This window comes from Barbatula barbatula (genome assembly GCF_947034865.1).
Source record: "Barbatula barbatula genome assembly, chromosome: 21".
Taxonomy (NCBI): Eukaryota; Metazoa; Chordata; class Actinopteri; order Cypriniformes; family Nemacheilidae; genus Barbatula; species Barbatula barbatula.
The window spans coordinates 8,385,520-8,404,939 of record NC_136784.1 but is presented as its reverse complement, the minus strand read 5'-3'; the positions used below and the strand labels follow the sequence as shown (position 1 = coordinate 8,404,939).

Here is a 19,420-nt window from a genome sequence, read left to right as displayed (position 1 = left end):
AAAATAGTTATAGGCTTACAATCTTTTTTGCCTATTTGTTTGTTTGTTTGTTTGTTTTTTATCATACGTCATTGTACTGTATTTGCACTTTGCATGATTTCAAGGATTCAGAGAGTGGTCTTGCTTTTTACTGTTTTACCTTTGGTATGTTACAACATCACTCACGTTTCTCAGAAACTGTATACCAGTCCGTTCAATTTGAGACATTAAGCTGTGAATGCTTTCTTTACTGTTTATATTTATCCAAATGGATGTCTGTACTGTACATACCACCGCAGACATTCTACTGTTAATTATTCAGAAAGCCACCGAAGAAGTCAAAGGAACAGTTCACCCCAAAAACCAAAAAATTCTTTCATCATTTACTCACTCTCGAGTCGTTCTAAAGCTGTATAAATGTCTTTGTTCTGATGACCACAGAGAAAGATATTCGGAAGAATGCTTGTTACCAAACAGTTCTTGGCCACCATTGACTAGACTACCATTGTAGGAAAAATTGCTTTATAAATGTATTTGTAAATAAATTTAGATATGTTGAAGAATGTACAAAGCAAACCGTTCTGGGCACTTTGGACTACCAATTTTTCCTACCATGGTAGTCATTGTTGGCCAAGAACTGTTTGGTTACAAGGATTCTTTCAAATATCTTTCTCTGTGTTCATCAGAACAAACATATACAGACGTATACAGACAAACGTATACAGATGTACAATAAATGATGTAAATGATGACAGAATTTTAATTTGGGGGTAAACTGTCCCTTTAAGAAGTGTCTAAAAGTTCTGTCCCTATTTGAATGGAAGATGTAAACTAAAACCATTGTGACTGTCTAATGTAGATACATTTTTTCACTGCCAAAAATCTTTCCTGAAAAGATTAATTTCGTTGTGTATTTTCAGTAAGTTTTTTCAGATAGAGAGACATATTTTTTGCCCCACTGTTATCTTATCTCTTTATAAAGCTTAACCCTTTCCTTGTCGTGCTACCACATACTAAACTATCCGTGTGTATATATGTCAATGTATGTTTTCTGGTTCTTTCGTCTCTCTCTCACATAATTATAATATGTTGTTGATCAGCAGTTGCCAATAGTCCTTGTTAGTCATCAAATCAGATCATTCCTCTCTCTCTTTTGCCAGTGGGAAGCTTGGATTCCGTGACCGCATAAGGATGAACAATTCCCGTTCCTCTCAGGCGATACGCAGCAAGGCTTCTCCTTTACCCCCGGGAAACGTGCGGCGCTCACCCAGCACCGAGAACATTCCAGAAGCCACCAGCCCTGGTAAGGTCCAGAAAAGCTGGAGCTTCAACGATCGGACTAGATTCCGCACCTCCCTCCGCCTCAAACCACGACCCGCTGCGGACGGTAGCTATCTCGGTCCAAATGTTTACCCTTATAGAGAAACACATTATGCTTTTCTCATTCTGGTTTGATCTCTTGTAGTAGAGGGAGTTGGAGAGGACAACACAGAAGACAAATCTTACTGTGATGTTGCCATGGAAGATGTCATACCAGCTGTGAAGACCCTGATTCGAGCCGTTAGGTAAGTCACAGGGCTTGGAGATAGGAATCGAGTAATCCATAGCTCACTTAATAGACATCTACTCTCAGCTAATGTCATATATGTCATTATGTGAATTGAATGAATGGTCTTTTGCAAGAGGGACCTCGGTAAAGAATCTGCTCCGTCAGCCTCGACCTTTTCACAGAGCAATTATATCAGCTGAACGTTATGGAGACAAAGCAGGTTGGACTCATAGAGGGCATGACAACCTTCAGTCGCGGATCCTACTTCTTGCTTAAACAAGCAGAAAATTATACAAAATGTTCCAAAAATATCGTTGAGTTCTTACTGAGATGTCAGAGCCCTGTTAAGAGTGCAGTATAGCAAGATCTCATGATGTTGAGTACAAGATGAGGAGACCACACAAAATACAAAATATTTTCATTTTTTCTGAATTTACCAAGTAAATTATCATTTTTGTTTCATTACTATCGACAACATTTATCCTAAATTCCAAATGTAAGATCTTACTTTAATTTTTTGGCAGAAAGACGAACCCTTTTCAAAATAATATTTTTTGCAGATCTTGAACACTGCAACAAAAAACACAAGACTAATGTTTGTGCATGTATGTTAGGATCAGTTAAAAAAGGCATATATGATGGATTTTTCCCCCCACAAATTTGATGCATCTTGCCATGCTGTCAGTCTTTCACATTGCTGTTGGATGTTTGTTTTTGTTGAAATTGAACATACACTCGACTAGAATAGACACAATACATGCAGAAAAGCCTAATAAAGGCAGAACTGCAGTGGTCTCTTGTAGATGTTCCTGAAAGCCTATATTTAACCTTGCAAATAAGCAAATTCTCTATTTATGATTAACTAAGGACAGGACGAAATGATTTATCTTATGTTCAAGATAAAAAAGTGTGTACATACGCACTGGTGCGTCATTGATGTGGGCAATAAGATTCCGCATTTTACACAAGAGCCGTTCGATAAGATTGATGTTCTCAAAGAACAGGCAAATTTTAGCTTCACCGTGCTGAGGTTGCGCTTTGAGGGGAGGCCCACATTTTCTGTTCCACTGATAAAAATGTGTAGTTAGATACGGGACAAAAGATTGTAAAAAACAGATTTCACTTTAATAATAAAGTACAATAATACAATTAATAATAAGACAACAGCAAGTCACATGATATTCTCTTCATTGCTACACAATGTTGTATATAACCATGTTATAAAACAAATAGTTGATGTTGTAATGTCTGATTGGATGAGCCGCATAACAACCAACAGTAATGACTTACAGTATGTCACACAATATATATTAATAATTCATATTCTGCTTTGTGCTTGGGAAGCCATGATAAAACAAGTTGTTCTTTTTGATTTAAAAACATACTTTTTTGTTTCTTTAAAATCAGCTTTTAGGAGAGCAGAACTTGAGAAGGTTTAAAAGCATTGGCTTGTTTAAAACTCTTCAGTCACTTAGAAGATCGTAAACAGTTTCTCTGCTCTCAAAATATTTATGAATATATCGCGTATAAAGCCACGCAAGTTGTAGCTATTCCTAGAGATTGCATCTAAAATGCAGCTATGGGCGGGGGTATTCAAAGGCTGACCAATATAATGATACACCCATACAGTGTGCTGCCGTCATGAGAGAGCGTCAGCACTTTATACAAACCCTTAGAGGATAGAAATAAATGGGATTTCTTTCTTCTCTGCCCCCTCTCCTTTCACTTTTTCCTTACACTCTTTTTCATCCACACCTGAGACCCGTTCCGGCAAAATATGCAGCTACCTGCAAAATTGCAAGAAAGAAAAAAATATACAGGCAGCAAAAAAACAAACTCTCGAGTCATCAGGAAACTTGTTTGTTCTGTATGGAGACGTTGACGTGTGCTGTGGACCAGCTGTGGGCTTCTTAGCTCCAGCTGAAATTGCACCATCACCCATGCTGAGATGTTCGCACACGCAAGCTGTTCAATGAGTCTTTATAGAAATTAAGAAATAAAGACCTCAGTATACATTTTACCTGCACATTTTGTTCAAGCTCATTCCCTCCCTGCTGGTTGTTAATGAATCCAGGACAATTACGCAGCTTGTATTTTTTTTAGAAAGTAAACTAACCATCATTGAGGTTACCTTAGTACAAAATGCCTCTTTACTAAAGACATTGTACTTTTCACTGATATTCTTTTATAAGTCAGTGTTGGTTGTAGAGCAAGGCAATGTAAGACGTGTCTGGTTTTCTGCTGAGCCCGTATTGATATAACAGTATTTAACAGTGTCATGTGACAATATTAAGAAGGATCAATGGAAGGTTTGAAGCTCACCTGCCTCTGTCTGGTTGTGACAAATCCTCAAACATCTGGCCAAAGCACTTTTGGTGAAAAATTAAGAACTATGGTGTGTGACGGTCAAGGGCATCTCTTGACAGCACACAGTAATGTATAATACGTTTTCTGCTGTTCTGCTTATGTTCACAAATAAAAGATTCAATAAAGTTTCTGAACAGTTCTCTTAATGGTCAAAACTTATCTTGTTAGCTGCAAATATCTGTTCTTTTATAGAAAACTATTTCTAGATTTTCTCTCTTTCATCTAAATGTCTGGTTTGCTATATATGTGGCCCTGCATGTAATAACCCAGGTACGTAATTTTTTTGGTCATTTACTGTTTTCTAGATAAAATAATTGTACATAATGTAAAGAAAATTCTGTCAAAATATGACACTGATTTGTTAAAAATTGACAGAGTAATGCCATGTCAAAGATTGAAATCAACTGCTGGTATTGTTTTGTGCAAAATAATAAAATGTATTATTATTTAACACAGTATTTTTATTATTTAAAATCAGTCATTTCAGTATAATAAATGTGTATATAGTCCTATTTATATTTGATCTGAAGAGTGAAATTTTAGCCGTATGCAGTAATGCACATCAATGTGAAAGACCGAGAGAATGCAAAGACCCATGAAAGTTGTGAATAAAGTCAGGCGTCTTCCATAATATATTCATTTTTTAACTGTTCTTAAAATAGTCTACATGTAAAAACATTATTATTGTGTGGTTTAAAAATAAATATGAGTTGCAGTATTGAAGATCTGCATACATAGCATATTTTTTGTTATTCTAAACTGTCTGTCCTGTTTCAATTCTTCAAGTAAATATGATCTTTTATTTGGAATTTGGGAGAAAATGCTGTTTACAGAATAAAACAAAAATTATTGTACCTAAACATTGTAAATAGTAAATTCGGGAAAACTGAAAATATTTGTATATAAAGTTTATATTTCTGAAGTATAGCTTTTCTACGTGTAGATGTAAGATTGAATGACAGTTTTATCTAAACAGTGTTTATAGTAATAATCTGAGAAAATATTTGTATTCTTATGCATTAATGAACATTATATTGTGAATATAGGGTGATAACAGGAATGGCACCAAACGAGACAAAAATAAATCACTGAAATTAATCTTTGATTTGCAGGGCCTGATATTTTTCCTTCTTTTCTATTTTAGGCCTCTGTAAATTTACATAATCACATCAAATACGACATCCTATTATTCAAATTAGATATGTCAGTAATGAAAACTGATGCATATGCTTTCCACTGTGTCCAGAGAGTTTCATCAACACAGTCATTATCAGTTATGGGATGTGTGTGTGGGGGGGAGTGTATTCTCCCTGCAGTGACTGCTTATGAGTCACTTATATAATTGATAAGGTTTCTCTCTGTAATTAATTTTGTTGCTCTTATTAATCATGCGGTTCATTTCACGGCGGGTTGCTTTTTTCTGCATTATTCCTGTTTTATCGTCTGCCTCTGCAGTCTTGCGTGATAGTGTTTCTCATCTTAATGCAGGATTCTCAAATTCCTGGTGGCCAAGCGGAAGTTTAAGGAAACGCTGCGGCCGTATGATGTAAAGGATGTGATCGAGCAGTACTCGGCAGGACACCTCGATATGCTTGGCAGAATCAAAAGTCTGCAGATGAGGTTTGGTCAATCAAAATAAAAAAAAAACAAGCCATCAGTCTTACAGTCAGTGTTTAATATCACTACTTTAACATCAAAAAATTAAAATTGGGAAAAAGCATTTTCTAAATGGTCATGTTGAAACTATTGACTCTTTGTCTTGGAAGGGTGGATCAGATTGTGGGACGTGGTACCATTTCAACAGATAAAAAGTCGAGGCCTGAGAAAGGAGAAAAGACTTCTCCTGAACTGGAACAGATGGATGAATTTAGCATGATGGGGCGTGTAGTGAAGGTGGAGAAGCAGGTACGCTTTCAATACTTTGAGAGCAGGGCAATTCCAGGGTTATGGATTTGACATTTTTAGTCAAAACTTAAAATATATTTATTACAAATATATTAAAGAATCAGTTTGTATTTATATAACTATACCCCTATTTATAAAGTCCAGACAACAAAAAGTATTTTTAAAGAGCGAAAAGTGAATATGTTCTGGATAAGGATGCACATTTTTTCAAGAGACAGCAAACATATATGAAATGTTCAGAACAGAAGCAACTAAACCCATCAAATGAAAAAGAGATTCCACTTTATAGACCATAAAATAGTTATTATATTTACATTTTCGTGTGCCCATTAATGAGGAATATGGACCGTTATGGATGTGACAAGTCACTTACCTTAGAGCATGGCGCTAGCCATGCCAAGGTCATGGGTTCGATCCAAGGGATTGCACATGCTCAAATACAAAAGTATAATACCAGTAAGTTGCTATGGATAAAAGTGTCTGCAAAATTCATAAATGTAAATGAAAACCTTAGTTTAAACATGATTTTCTCATCTTAAGGTTGACATTTGCATTGAATTGCCCAGCTTTAAATTTTTGTTTTTATTAGTATGAGTTCTTTGTGTTTTTTCAACTCATCTAATCAAATCTTGCTTGTTTCTGTTTGAGACTTGCTTTTACAAAATTAAGTTATATGGCATCTAATCAATGTGTTCTTGTCTGGAGTACATTGCCTTTCACATAATGTTGTAGTGGTTTTCAAAACTGCTGAGATTCAGTAACATTCCGCTCTCATTTCCCGGACATTATCGGTTTGTTGACGAAATACCAATTGGCACACAGTATCTTCAGTCCTGAATCAAACTTGCACAATCTGTTTCGCTTTTCAGGTGCAGTCTATTGAAAACAAGCTGGACCTCCTGCTCAACTTCTATTCCCAGTGCCTGAAAAAGGGCTCGTCCCACTTCACGCTCTCGTCCCTACTGGAACCAGACATGACCTCTGACTACAACAGCCCTACTGATCAACGTGACCTCTTCCCTTCTGCCAACACCCTTAATATCTCCCACTCAGACAGCGGCAACATAGAATGACCCGCATGGAAACTGGGAAGAACTGAGATCAACCCGCAGCCACACGCTGACTGTAGCATCAGGGCACTCATCCAAAGGCTAAATACCTCCCTACATTAACCAACAGCGACACGAGTCATATCAGACGCTCTCAGAAACAAAACAATATTGCATGGGTTCGTCCTTTGCACAGCTGGATAGTGGCCTCCATGTTTTTCTAGAGTAGGCTAAGCCTTGCAAACGCTCTTGCATTTCATCATTTTTTGTTCGTCCTTTAACATGAACACAGTAATGGTACGAAACATCCTCACTTGTGCCTGTTGCTTTCTTTTCATTGATTCAAGACTATTATGTCACAGATAATCTCACTGGATGGTGTTTTTGAGGTTTACTCTGCATTCTGTGAACATTCACAGCGGACTCCTTTTTAGCAACGACAAACTTTTCATTCGGTCTTCCGAAATATATGTTGAAAAACCACTGCTATAAAACTTTCTCCTCTCAAGTTTCTTTTAAACAACAAACTCATGTATTATGTCATGTATGGTGTTCCTTTCTGGAACTCTTAGTGCCAATATTGTTTCTTGGTTTTGGTTTTTGATAATCATTGAGAGCACAGAGCAATTCTATTTTTCTGTCTTTTTTTGTAAAGAAAATCTGGACGATGTGAATCTAAACTGAATTTTATTTTGGACACTTGGCCATGGCCTTACACTTTGACCTGATGCAACAGACCCCTTGTGCCATGAGAAGACACCGAGCTTCTAATGAATGTACGGCATACAGTACACTTTCTTCGTCTATGTGTCATGAATCATGTCCTTCAAGAGAATGACCTCACAGAATGAAGTATACGCATGATGGACTCTGTGACCAATGGGCATTGGAAAGCATTCTCACCAAAGCATCATCTCCTGTCATCTTGCATGGTTCCCCTGGCATTTCAGGAAAAAATTATAGTCTATGTGATGAAGCCCTCAGGTTTCCTTCCTGCATTTATGTTGCTTGTTGGGTCACTCTTTGCCAATGCATCATAGTTTAAAAAATTACCACAGAGCAAAAAATCTAGTAAACAAACAAAAATATTCAAATAGCCAGCATTAAAGTGCATGTTAGAGGCGAGGTGCCTTGGTTAGTTTGTTTTAATTTAGTGGGATTAGTTATAATAGAGGCAATTCATATGCCCTTCTCTCCTCTATGCCTTGAAGCCCATTTCCTCATTCTGCATGATCCAACTGAGATCAAGTCCGAGGGTCACTGCTTCTCTTCTGAAGTCTATATTTCTCCCTAAATGTGACTCTTGATTAATTGAGATTAGATTGGGATTTAGGACTAAGGTCTTTCGCTGAAGTGTTAACTTTGGATCTCACGATGACCTTGTTTTTGCTTCTTTTATCATCCCTTTGAGATCAATAGGTCAGAGGTTATTTATTTAGCTCGTGGATTAAATTGATCCGCCTGGCATGGTGTAATACTTATCATACATCCATTATCTCTTAAACAAAAATAATTATTATGTTCTCTCAAACATGCCCTTAACCTCAGCTATGTACAGACAAAGCAGTTTCAGGACTGAGAAGATTAAGAGTCGTTCAGAAAGGCATTAGTCTGAGTGCATGAACTCGACATTAGTATCTATGCATGCAGTTTTGGGAAAGGTTCCAGCTTCATAGGAGATGCTGCAGACAGCATGGAGGTGATTGTATGGAATACAGCACTCCTCTGCCTTACTGACACCGCTAGAGCACACTGACCATGTGTTTACGGTACAACGGTGGACCTAAGAGATGGTTAAGGCCACTGGTCATGGCATCATTTCTGCATTCTAATGGGCAGAACTGGAGTACAGAATTCAAACGTATCATTTTCTACATTTACTTTTCTTTGTGCATTTACAAACTGTATTTTTGGAAAATACAATTTTCCTTTTGCAGTTTTGTATTTGATTCTACTGTAACAATCTGTCTCAATTGCTTTGGTTTACTCCGATATTGCTATGTTGCTTTGAAATCTGTATTTCTTGTTTTCATCTGCAATTCTCCGTCCCTTTAAGCAGAACACTGAACCTTTCAGACATTAAGTAATATATGATATATTTTTGTCCTTGTGACATGATTAGTAACTGCTAATGTGAGAGATAACTTGATCTATAACGTGTATGTTTAACTGACATGATTGTAAAAATGAATAAATTCAGATTTTGTTTATGAAAAAACAGACGTAGCAAATCCTGTGTAAATGTCTACACAAACAACAAGGTAAAAAAACTCATTCAACACATTTACAGCGAAAGTAAATGGTAAATTAAGGAAAAAAAGTCATGTTTATTCATAAACACACTGACTAAGGTTCAGACATGTTAGTCAAAATAAACTGCGTCATAAAATTATTTATTATACGTTCATTCTGAAAAACTTGTTTTTGGTACAGCAGTCAAGGGCAAAACTGAAATATTCATTATGAAACCATAAGTTAATAATTAACTCTCCAACATTTTATAGGAAAAAATTAGGTGAAACAAACCCCTAAAACATTTAGTTGTTTCTCAAATCTCAATGAGCTCTTTTACAGTATTTGCTCATGACAACAGGGATCCGCTCCGGAAGGGGGCGATACACTCATCTGATACAGTTCAAATCCTCATTCCGGCGTGACGTCATCCTTCGCGTTTCAGTATGGCTGGTAGGCCCGTGTTGAACGGTCTCTGTAAATAAGGGCATTTTACTTTAAAAGCTGTGTGTTTAGAACTAACGTTCCTATGTGTAGTGATTGAGCATCTCTCTTTGTTGTTAAATGTCTCTGAAGTTCTGTCATGGGATCGTATCGGACAGCCGGACAATGTGATGTTGTGTGAGTATTGCGTGTTTTCTGGTGATGTGTACTGTGTTCGGCTGGAGCTTCAAGGTGTTTTCTCTCCTTATTCAACTGTAGCTCAAGCGTTATCTTAATTCGGTCTATTCTTTGAGGGAGATAGCTTAGCGAAATCAAATCATTTGATTATTATTTTAATTGTTTTCAGCTTTGTTGTTTCTTGGTTTATTTCTAACGTTAGCACTAACTTGTTGTTACACGTATTGTTATCAAGTGCTTAAACTAACGCAGTGGCTCAACCCCAGTCAGATGCTATTAAAACATTATATTATAATTATATAAATTAAAGGAAACTTGTGTAACATTTTGAGTGTCTTGTAGCTGGCAAAGTGAAGTTTAAAAGTAACACCCAACAACACTCGTTAGGTCAATCTTTCATCAAACAGCTCTGATCGTTTACGTAAATAGCGCAGGTAATGAGATTATCTTTGTTTGGATTCAGAAGTTAAAGGTACAAACGTGTTACCTGTCTCTAGATGTCTTATTTTAAATCTTGATGTATTGTATATAGTTTCCTGTTTTGTACAAAATCTTATTTATTTGTTGCTTTAACCTTTACAGAGCAATGACGCACCAGTAAACTACAGTTGTTACCTGTGGTACACGTGCATCGGCGCAATGGAAAGTGACTGTAGGATCCCGATGTCCTGTCTGAGACCCCGAATCCTGGCCCTGCACGCCTTATTCTGGGGTTTAGTTTCTCTTAGGTGAGACATTACAAATGATTCACAACATGCGAATCTTTTGCATTGTTCTGCACCAGAAAACAAGCTTTGAATGTGTTTTTATTCATTATTTGTTGGCTACTTTTTTTCCTAGAGTGTTTGGAGCAGCTCTTCTTAGTGATGAGAAGGCCACAGGTAAATCGAAATTAATTTTGTTAATTTTTTCGAGAGCTTCTTGCCATTTCAAAAACAAAGTCTCATTATGTTAACCAGTTGAATCATTTTAAAGGACATTTAAATACAATACATTTACAATAAGCAACACATAACAGAAAAACAAACAAGTTTGTGAGGTATTAAAACATGTATACAATACAGCTGCGGAGCTTCTTTTTACTCATGATTCGAAGCATCTGGTCCTCTGGTTCTACCGTTAATTGAAACTCTTTGTCTTTCTTCCTTTTTATTAGTCTGTTGTTGGAGCATTTTAAAAAGGACCTGAAACTGGGGGGGTTCTCTATAGATGACTCCTGTAAACAGGATTTGCAAATTTCGTAGTGAGCTTACAGAAAGACTATAAGTTATATAATCGTTATGCAACTTTGCGGAATCTCTCACGTCAGCTTCACATTGTAAATATTATTTTTTACAGCTCTAGTACACATTGAAAACTTGGACCACAAATAATTGGGATAGCATGGTGTTACATTACCAATGTCAAGGTCATGGGTTTGATTCTCAGCGTGTGCACATGGTGGTAAAACATGTATAGGTTATAGAAAGAATAATTTTCTGTTTTTTACAGTTGCGGTTACAAAGGATGCGGCAGCACCTTGTTGGCAGGTTGAAGAGTTTTTAGTGGCTAAAGAGTGCAGTGCATGCGACGGCTTGCAATGGGTGAGATTCTGGTGGATCACCACCAATTAATGTTTTTAACAGGAGTAAAAACGGTCATGATGTTAAGGGGTAGGAGTAAAACCAAAAGCTAAATTGTAAATATAAATAATGGTTTAAATTAGAGCAGATTATATATTACATTTAATTGATACAAGATAGTATTGATTAAGTGTAGATTAATCTATTATAAACTGAAGCTGGTTACTCTAGAGCACTACTTTATTTTCAATGTATTGTGAATTAACGTAAAGCAATCGTTCCTTTTTTATGTCGTAAACTATCTGTAATCTTCATAGAAAACTGTACCAGCTTGCGTCCAAACTGGATATGTTGAAATTATCAACTGCACTAAGTCCAACAAAGATACGTTCAAAAGGTAAGTGGCTGATGATCCAGAATCTGTTTAGTCTTTCAGTGTTTCAGACTTTCTATTTAGAATTTTGAGTCATAATCACACTTGTATAACACACTCTCTTTCTGTTTCTGTCCAGCTGTCGGTCCACCAAAATGGAGGAGCACCTCTTCTGGAAATTTGAAGGTGCCATGCTAGCTCTGACTGTTGTCTTTGCAATAGTGGTGGTCGCTAGGCAAAGGTCACTTGACCGTCAAGCCTCCGACAAGGTTCGAAGACAGATAGAATCTATATAGTTGACTGAACAATACTAAAGGACAAAAGCCAGACAGGGGGCCTGGTGTTACAGACTCACAGCAAAGTGCGTGTCCATGCAGGCATCCAGATTTGAACAACTGGTTTTTCTTACTGGAAGCACAGAGACAAATCTCTGAATGAGTACACCCTGATGTTATTTCCCTGTTGCAGGTTTGAACTTTTTCTGAAAGCTTGTCAAAAGGGTTCAATTAGGCCTAAACATCGGGAAATCTCATAGTGGAACACACATGACATCTGCGAACATTGTGCAAGAGTGGAAGTTCAATTCCAGTTTTGTAAAAGCTTTATGTTAAGCTCTGCATACACCTGTTTTGTCAAAAGCTGTGAAGGTGATGTGCATATAGAGGCAATATGGGTGTGTGTGTTGCATGTTTTGAAAACCTAAAGCACATCAAGTATTTTGTGAAAATAATAATAATTCATATGAGTCCTAAAGCAATGTTCTTTCACTAAAAGTTTGTATCATTAAAAAAGGCTTCAGTGAATATGAAAACACATTTGTGAGACCATTCATAGATGTTTGACATACTTGTCCATCTGTTGACATTGGGAACCTTTAAGGAACCTTGTTATAATTTAATCCTAAACATTCGTTTCGTTTTATGTAAAATCCTCTTTTCATTCTTTTGATGCTTTCTAAAAAGGTTTCAGGTTCCTGTAAATTAAAACATTTAAATGTTTCTCATCCGTGGTATTATTTTACTTTGTTTTTGCTTTATCTTTCTTGAGTAAGGTTGATTTTTATAGACAAGTGCGTCATCGGTGTCTGTTTATAAAGCTCATGTGAAAAATACCAGCGCTACTCCCGCATCTGACTGACATGTGCAAGACTGCATTATAGTGTACTTGAGGACCTGTTTGACTTTACAGTTTAGTGTTGATGTTGCATGTGCTTAAAATGAATCTTAGTATGAGGATGTTATACACAGATTTCATGTATCATGTAATTTCCGCTCTTCTGCTTTTAGTTTCTGACTTTCCTGTTTACGGTTATTTACATTAATGAGTCTCCCCTTAGAAAGAAGCAATGTGAATTCATTAAGACCTTGTCCCATAGTTTGTTTTAATGATCTAAATTGTAAAAAAATATTTTTATGACAGAGTAATAAATTGCTTGAAAAGGACTTTCTTTATTCATCCACTTGGTACAAAAGTTAATACAAAAGTCATATCAAGTCCATCATAATATAATATATAAGCATATGCATATTTGAGTGCAGTGTCACAAACTCCATAAAAAGAAATATTTGCACTTTGAGCGTTTTGGACAGGAGCACATGTGGCCATGTAGGGAATGTCTTCTGGCAGAACAGAACTTTGCTGTGTTACACTGTGGGAAGAAATCAACGAGAAAATAAGATATGCTTTCTTTTTTCAAAATCCAGTGTATTTTGAATGAACTGCAGCTGTGTTTAAGACTCGTTTAAGATATAATGAAGATAACAACACATATAACCAGTGGCGTGCGCGAATGGGGGTCAAGCCACTGCCCCTTTTGTCAAATCGTAAGTGTGCCCTTCTGGTCATACTTTAAAAGTTATATTCATTAATAAAAGTATTAATTCTACTAGATAACTATAGCCTCGCAACTAAAAATCAATACATTTAAAATATTTGTATAATCAATATTGCGCCGGGGGAGGGAACAGTGGGCGGAGGTTGTTTTCGGGGCTGCGCCCGCAACTGCCCCGTGTGTCTAGTTACCTCACAGCAGCAGCAGCAGCAGCAGGTAGCATACAAGAAATGTATTTGCCATACGTTACAGTTGTAGCTAATGCGGCAGCGTGAAAGATATGGTCAATCAATTCAGGGTAATTCAATGTCCCAGTGTGACTTTTAAAGTATTAGTCACAGGCAAGATCGGAAATTAGTTGATGCAAAGAACAAATATAGGCTACATCCAAATGTATGATAAATGGGGAGGAAACGCTCCATGGACAATTAAACGCAATATATTACTGTTACTAACTGTCTCGAAAAAGTCGATTACAGCATTACAGGTAGATCTTCATGAGCTGGCGCGTTATTACTGCTTTCAGCGTTACAACCAGTGACAGACGTATCTGTTTAGATTAGTAACGTAATAGCCAATCAGAGGCGTCTAAACTAAACACCGGTGCAGTAGGGTAACAACAATGTAGTCAATGTCATTGATTATAACCGGATTTTGAGATTAATCTGAAGCCATTCATCGTTTTAATGATGTGGAACGTTCACGATTTCTGTAAACAGTTTAACCCAAGTGTAAATAAACAAATGCCATGTAACACCTGTAGTGTAACAGTGTTTTTTGTTTTGTTAATGTTAACATCCCTGCCGAAAAAAGCTATAGAAACCATCACGGACATTGTAATGGTTTCCATTAAAATATCACTATGGACCAGTTTTTCCATGGAGATCACTACAAAATTCCTTTCTGTAATCCTATCTGACAGACACAGTTTCCATTAAAACCAGTAGGTACATTTGCTATTGTGTCTTGGTCAGGATTGTTTAGTTTTTTCAGGATGTCTTTATTTAGACAAGTTGGCATATGAATTGTAGGGGAAAATATCGAACTTTAACGGAACTTTTCTGAGAGTTTTTAATGCTGTCAAGTTTTATGTTTTGGGAAAATGCATACAAGTCAATTCTCTACCGTATAGCATTAAATATCTTTGATTTAGTACAGTAAGCACTTCAATATATTACAGCCATTTAATATGAACAGAATTTAACACAAATTCAACGATTACCCCTGCTTTGTTCAGTAAAATAGAAGTTAACAATATTTATTTTCAATTATATCATATTTGTATCTCCCTATTTTGGATTGAATTTATATTTAATAAATCATTACAGCACCTGTTTGGACACTGTAAAAATACACTTGTTAATGTATACGTCACAGTACGGTGCCCTTTTTGCCAGAGGTATTTTCACGCCACTGAATATATCTATGCAAAATTGATTGAGAATAGTAGGCTTAACAAAACCATAACTTAGCCTAATATTCAAATGAGTTTCAATGAGAATTTGCATGTGTAAAATGACTTATAAGTGACCATACAGATTTATAATGCGCTTTAAATGCACGTACCAGAATGTTTATCCTCCTTCTCCTCAGACGTCTACATACACCCGGAAGACGGTTGAACTTTCTCCTCAACATGGGCACGATATGTTTATGTTCCTGATATCTTGTCTGTAATGAAGATCAATAATTACAAAGATTCAGCCATATAACCCTTTTTACTCACGTGCACTTGTATTTCCGCTCACCTCGTCAGTCACGTCGTCATTGTGCGCTGCTATTGGTAAGTTATCCGGTGGTCTCGAGTCCACGCCGCTGATATTAGAATTTATGTATAAAACACAGAGAAGCGCAATAAAAAGTACAGGTAAACTGGTCATGACGGGTGTTGTGTTAAAGTACGGATGAAAACGTGTAAGTGCTTCGTCTGAGCTGTTTGTGGAAATGAAGCTGATCGCCCTTGATGATCGACTGATATAACCGAGAGGGTTGATGAGATTTCCGAGATGCTTTTGAGGTAGCTACTTGTATGTAAATTTTAATGTATGCCAGTCTATTGCCACTGTTATTTAAATTGCTAAATTGACCACGTTATAACCTGTTGATGAATCTCAGTGGCCTAATCCTATTTGTTGAAAAGAGGATTGGAAAGAAGACAGACTAGAAAGTCTTTCACCGTTGGTTTTAACCGGTGTTACTCGGAAGAAGTGGGACACAATTTTGACAAATATTTAAATTCGATCCATTTATTGAACTACATTTATTTAAACTAAGTTCTCTGCTTGCCTGCTGTTCTTCCATATATATCGTAACACCATGTGGCATTTAAATATGTTTGGTGTTTCACACATATTTCCAAAAAGAAATAAAAGGATTTCGAAAAATGGCAATGGTTATAAACCCACTTTGAATAAACTTCCATTCAGACCTGTTGCAATCTGTTTTTTACAGTTTATTTAAATGACGTACATTATTAAACGTAAACAAGAATGAAGACACATATTTCAAAGAATATTTGCACAGTAGCGTATTAAAAAGCGATGAATCATAAAACGATTTTAATAACACATGTGGTTTAAGTAGACAAGATCACGAGCAATACGACAGGATACATAATGCACATATTAAATAAATGAGTTTAGCAAGCTTTGCTTTCATGTGCACAGTGCCTGAGGTGATAGAGAGTCGGTCAGTAGCAGCGCAAGAAGAAAGTATTGCAGGCTGTTCCTCGCATACAATCACATAGCCGCCCGATGCGTGGTCCATGCTTCATGGCGCAGCGCTCCCCCACGTCGCACTAAAAATCATCACATTTTTAGTATCACTAAGGTGTTATTTAAATTTTCAAGAAAACTTGAAAAAAGACTAGTTTACCCTTGGTATGACGCTAGCCTTTTTCTCCACGGATAATCGGTTGTCTTGTTCTCTATCCAGAAGTTCCTCGAGAGCCTCAGCCTGGGTATTAACAGAGCGTCAGTTAAATTGTGAAAATAAATAACTTCTATATCTGTTTTCAGATATATAAAGTTGAAGAAAAATCCTAGTTAAATGTACTAATATAAATTTCTTCTGTTTGTTAAGTTCACTACAAATGACAGCGGCTTTCAACTATCAGCGACACTTACCAGATCTCTTTTGATGAATTGTTCCTCTTGCGAAGAAAGCTGGTTGTCCGTTGACATCTGACCCCGACAGACGCACAGTAACGAGAGGCAAATGCTCAGGTATACCGCTACTCTGATGCTGTCCATGGTGCTGAATGCTTTGGCGTGAATAAGTTCAATTTGGAAATGCAAGTGTCCTTGCAGATTTCTATCTGTTTCAGCAATCCCAGCGTTTAATGTCGTTTTTGTGTTCTTGTCTTCTGCTGTTGCTTCACTGGTCTTCTGAGCACCTTTCTCTATTTATGCGATGTGAGTAGGCTATACCTGATGTATCCGTGTAACGTCATCACGTCTCTTTTTTTTAGAAACCTTTAGGCTGTCATTTTGGATCAAAGACGAGATAGCATCCTTTTAATATGGTTAAACATCAGGAAACTATAACAACGTTTTTTCCAACTACAGCGAAGGACAAAACGTAACAATATAACAAGGAAGAAAGACGAATTAGACAATATTTTTAACTTTATTAATTGAAATGTTTAATGATTAATTTAGTCATGTTAATAAAGACTATGTTTTCTATTCGGTTTATTATTTCTCAACTCTAGCAAAATATAGACGACAGAAAATGTTTAGAAATCATGTAGCCTAGGCTGAAACATGTCAGAATTAATTTACACTTTACATTGTCTAACATTCGTATATAGGCCTACTTTTCGAGTTCGTGTCTGGTTTAAAATGAGCAAGCCTTGTAAAACTAACTTATCACTGCTGTCCTTCTGAAACCTTATTTCCATATTTTGTGGTTTTAATTTTGCCTTAAATCCTTATTTGTCACTTTTTATGTTCATCACTGGGCTTTGAAATGATCTAAACATTACAAAAAGGCTTGTCAATGCTTGTACAGTGTTTTTCCATTTACTGGAAAGCAGTGAATTTGGACATCCAAAGTTCCAAGGGACAGCGATGATGTGTAGGCAAATAAAATATTACAAACATAAAAATCTAAAACAGTTCAAAGTAATCTTGTCAATTAGTGTTATAAGGAATGAGAAATGTGAGTGGATGGTCACAATGTCACTGATTTGTGGGAGGTTACACCTCAAATTGGTACCTGTTGATTTTACATTGATGCATATTCCCACGTGGAATGTTAACTGGATCTGGGTGTCAATTTCCATCATACCCTGCTGTGATGACCTTTGCGCTAAACATGACATGTTCTGTGATAGAGAACATTGTGTTTTTGAGTCATAAATGTTGAAGCTAAGAACAAATGTCAATGTTATGAGACTAAACAATGTAATATATCTTATATTTCTTAGATCGGTCACTTGACCTCAGGTTTTTGTAGGTTAATTATGTACCATCTATTTCTCAATAATACTGTGCTCATTATAGCTTTATGTGACTTACATGGGAACTGAAGAATCCATATAGCTATAATAATTTCACTGAAACTAAATGTGTGAAATCATATATAGGTCCTATTTAGTACTATAAATTCCTATTCATGTCTTATTGGAAACTTGAGCAGACTATATAAAGATGAGGATGAACAATTTCTTCACAATGTCTTGCATTCTGATGAGGTGCGGTCAGATGTCAGACATTTTCTCCACCTCACCTGTCTCATTCCTCTCCTCTTGAGAAGACACTCATCTTCAACTCATAATTAAAGCACTGTTCTTTCCATGCCAAGGCTCACATACGTGTGAAGATGAAGAAATGAATGAATGAGTGGAAGTGACTCATTTAATCTTGGACAACTATACGACTTTTTGGAGAGTTCAATCCATAGGAAAGTCCCCTTTATGTAAAAGGATATGTTATTTTACCTTCAGATTGATTTCATCCTTCAACAGTAACAGGGACCCATTCATTCTCCATCAATATAATGCAAAAAACATAATTATTTTAGTATCTTTGTGATTTGAAAAGAGTCAATATTAACTTGACCAACGTTAACTTTCTGTAGCGTCAAACTCGTCTCGCGCATATACGGTGCTAATGGGATGGTCCACTCTAATCTGTAATGGGGGGGGGTTGTAGGTGAGTGCATTCGTACAGATGAAATAAAGTTAAACGTTAACAGGGATATCCTGAATATTTTGATGATTCCTTAGGTCTTTATGTGGCTGCTGACATGGCTAATTGGCATAGCCTGCGGGGGGGGGGCTGGGGGCTGCAGCACCTGGCCTTGAGCAGAAGAACTTAAACAGCGTAAAAAATAAATAAATACAAATGTTTTATGAAAAAATTAATAATAAGTTAATTTGTTTATTCACTAATGTTCATTAAAAACATCACTGTAGAGTGTCACGAGCAATCTTGTTCTCCAAATGGCGCAAAAAAATGACTTTTTGAACTGGACACCTTGGACATGAATGCCCTCATGCGGGACTTCATTTGAGTCAACTCTGAAACGTTTAAGTTTTGCATGCAGGCCAGCAGTTAGACAATAAGGCTATGTATGTTATTTATTTGAGATTATGGCTGAGAGGTCTACAGTTATGTGTACAGTTTGATTTCTTTGTGTTGTCGCAGTGCAGTGTAAAGTTATGTTTACACGTGATGAATGGTTTGCCCATGGTTTATTACAGGTTGATGTTAGATCCCGCCGAGCAGCTTGTAGTTTCATATACAGCAGATTGTGCTTTGACTATAGGTATACATATAATTTATGATTTGATCAGAGATCATGCAAATACTGTACAAACGATGCAGAAACTCCTGCATTTTTAAAGCTAGATTTGCAGGGATTATATAAATTATTTACATTTAGTCACTTAGCAGACGTTTTTATCCACAGGGACTTACAGAGAGTTCAGAGCCAGACCAATACCTG

General features: G+C 36.6%; 3 protein-coding genes across 3 annotated transcripts in view; 2 read left to right on the top strand and 1 right to left on the bottom strand.

Moving 5' to 3' along the window:
* kcnq4 (potassium voltage-gated channel subfamily Q member 4) overlaps positions 1-9,061 on the top strand; it is a 39,530-nt gene extending 30,469 nt beyond the window's left edge. Inside the window, exons 10-14 of the mRNA XM_079484263.1 lie at positions 1,140-1,366; positions 1,445-1,544; positions 5,384-5,515; positions 5,662-5,800; positions 6,670-9,061. Of these exons, the coding sequence (XP_079340389.1) occupies positions 1,140-1,366; positions 1,445-1,544; positions 5,384-5,515; positions 5,662-5,800; positions 6,670-6,873 (802 nt within the window). The 3' untranslated portion in view covers positions 6,874-9,061. The remainder of the gene's footprint in view (positions 1-1,139; positions 1,367-1,444; positions 1,545-5,383; positions 5,516-5,661; positions 5,801-6,669) is intronic.
* Positions 9,062-9,432: 371 nt separating this feature from the next.
* Positions 9,433-13,072, top strand: jtb (jumping translocation breakpoint). Its single transcript, XM_079485421.1, has 7 exons — positions 9,433-9,534; positions 9,658-9,702; positions 10,285-10,430; positions 10,543-10,583; positions 11,194-11,285; positions 11,582-11,661; positions 11,777-13,072. Exons 3-7 carry the CDS (start codon positions 10,342-10,344, stop codon positions 11,931-11,933), a joined length of 459 nt encoding a protein of 152 aa, XP_079341547.1. The 5' UTR covers positions 9,433-9,534; positions 9,658-9,702; positions 10,285-10,341; the 3' UTR covers positions 11,934-13,072.
* Positions 13,073-16,157: 3,085 nt separating this feature from the next.
* Positions 16,158-16,719, bottom strand: cart4 (cocaine- and amphetamine-regulated transcript 4; the record flags this gene model as incomplete). Its single annotated transcript, XM_079485420.1, has 3 exons — positions 16,158-16,265; positions 16,343-16,423; positions 16,594-16,719. 3 exons carry the CDS (start codon positions 16,717-16,719, stop codon positions 16,158-16,160), a joined length of 315 nt encoding a protein of 104 aa, XP_079341546.1.
* Between the last annotated feature and the right edge of the window lie 2,701 nt (positions 16,720-19,420).

Excerpts from the sequence above, each read along its gene's own strand:
- jtb (XM_079485421.1), top strand. The coding sequence starts at position 10,342 with ATGGAAAGTGACTGTAGGATCCCGATGTCCTGTCTGAGACCCCGAATC. Across the intron at positions 11,286-11,581 it reads CATGCGACGGCTTGCAATGG|AAAACTGTACCAGCTTGCGT; the intron begins GTGAGATTCTGG and ends TAATCTTCATAG. Across the intron at positions 11,662-11,776 it reads AACAAAGATACGTTCAAAAG|CTGTCGGTCCACCAAAATGG; the intron begins GTAAGTGGCTGA and ends GTTTCTGTCCAG.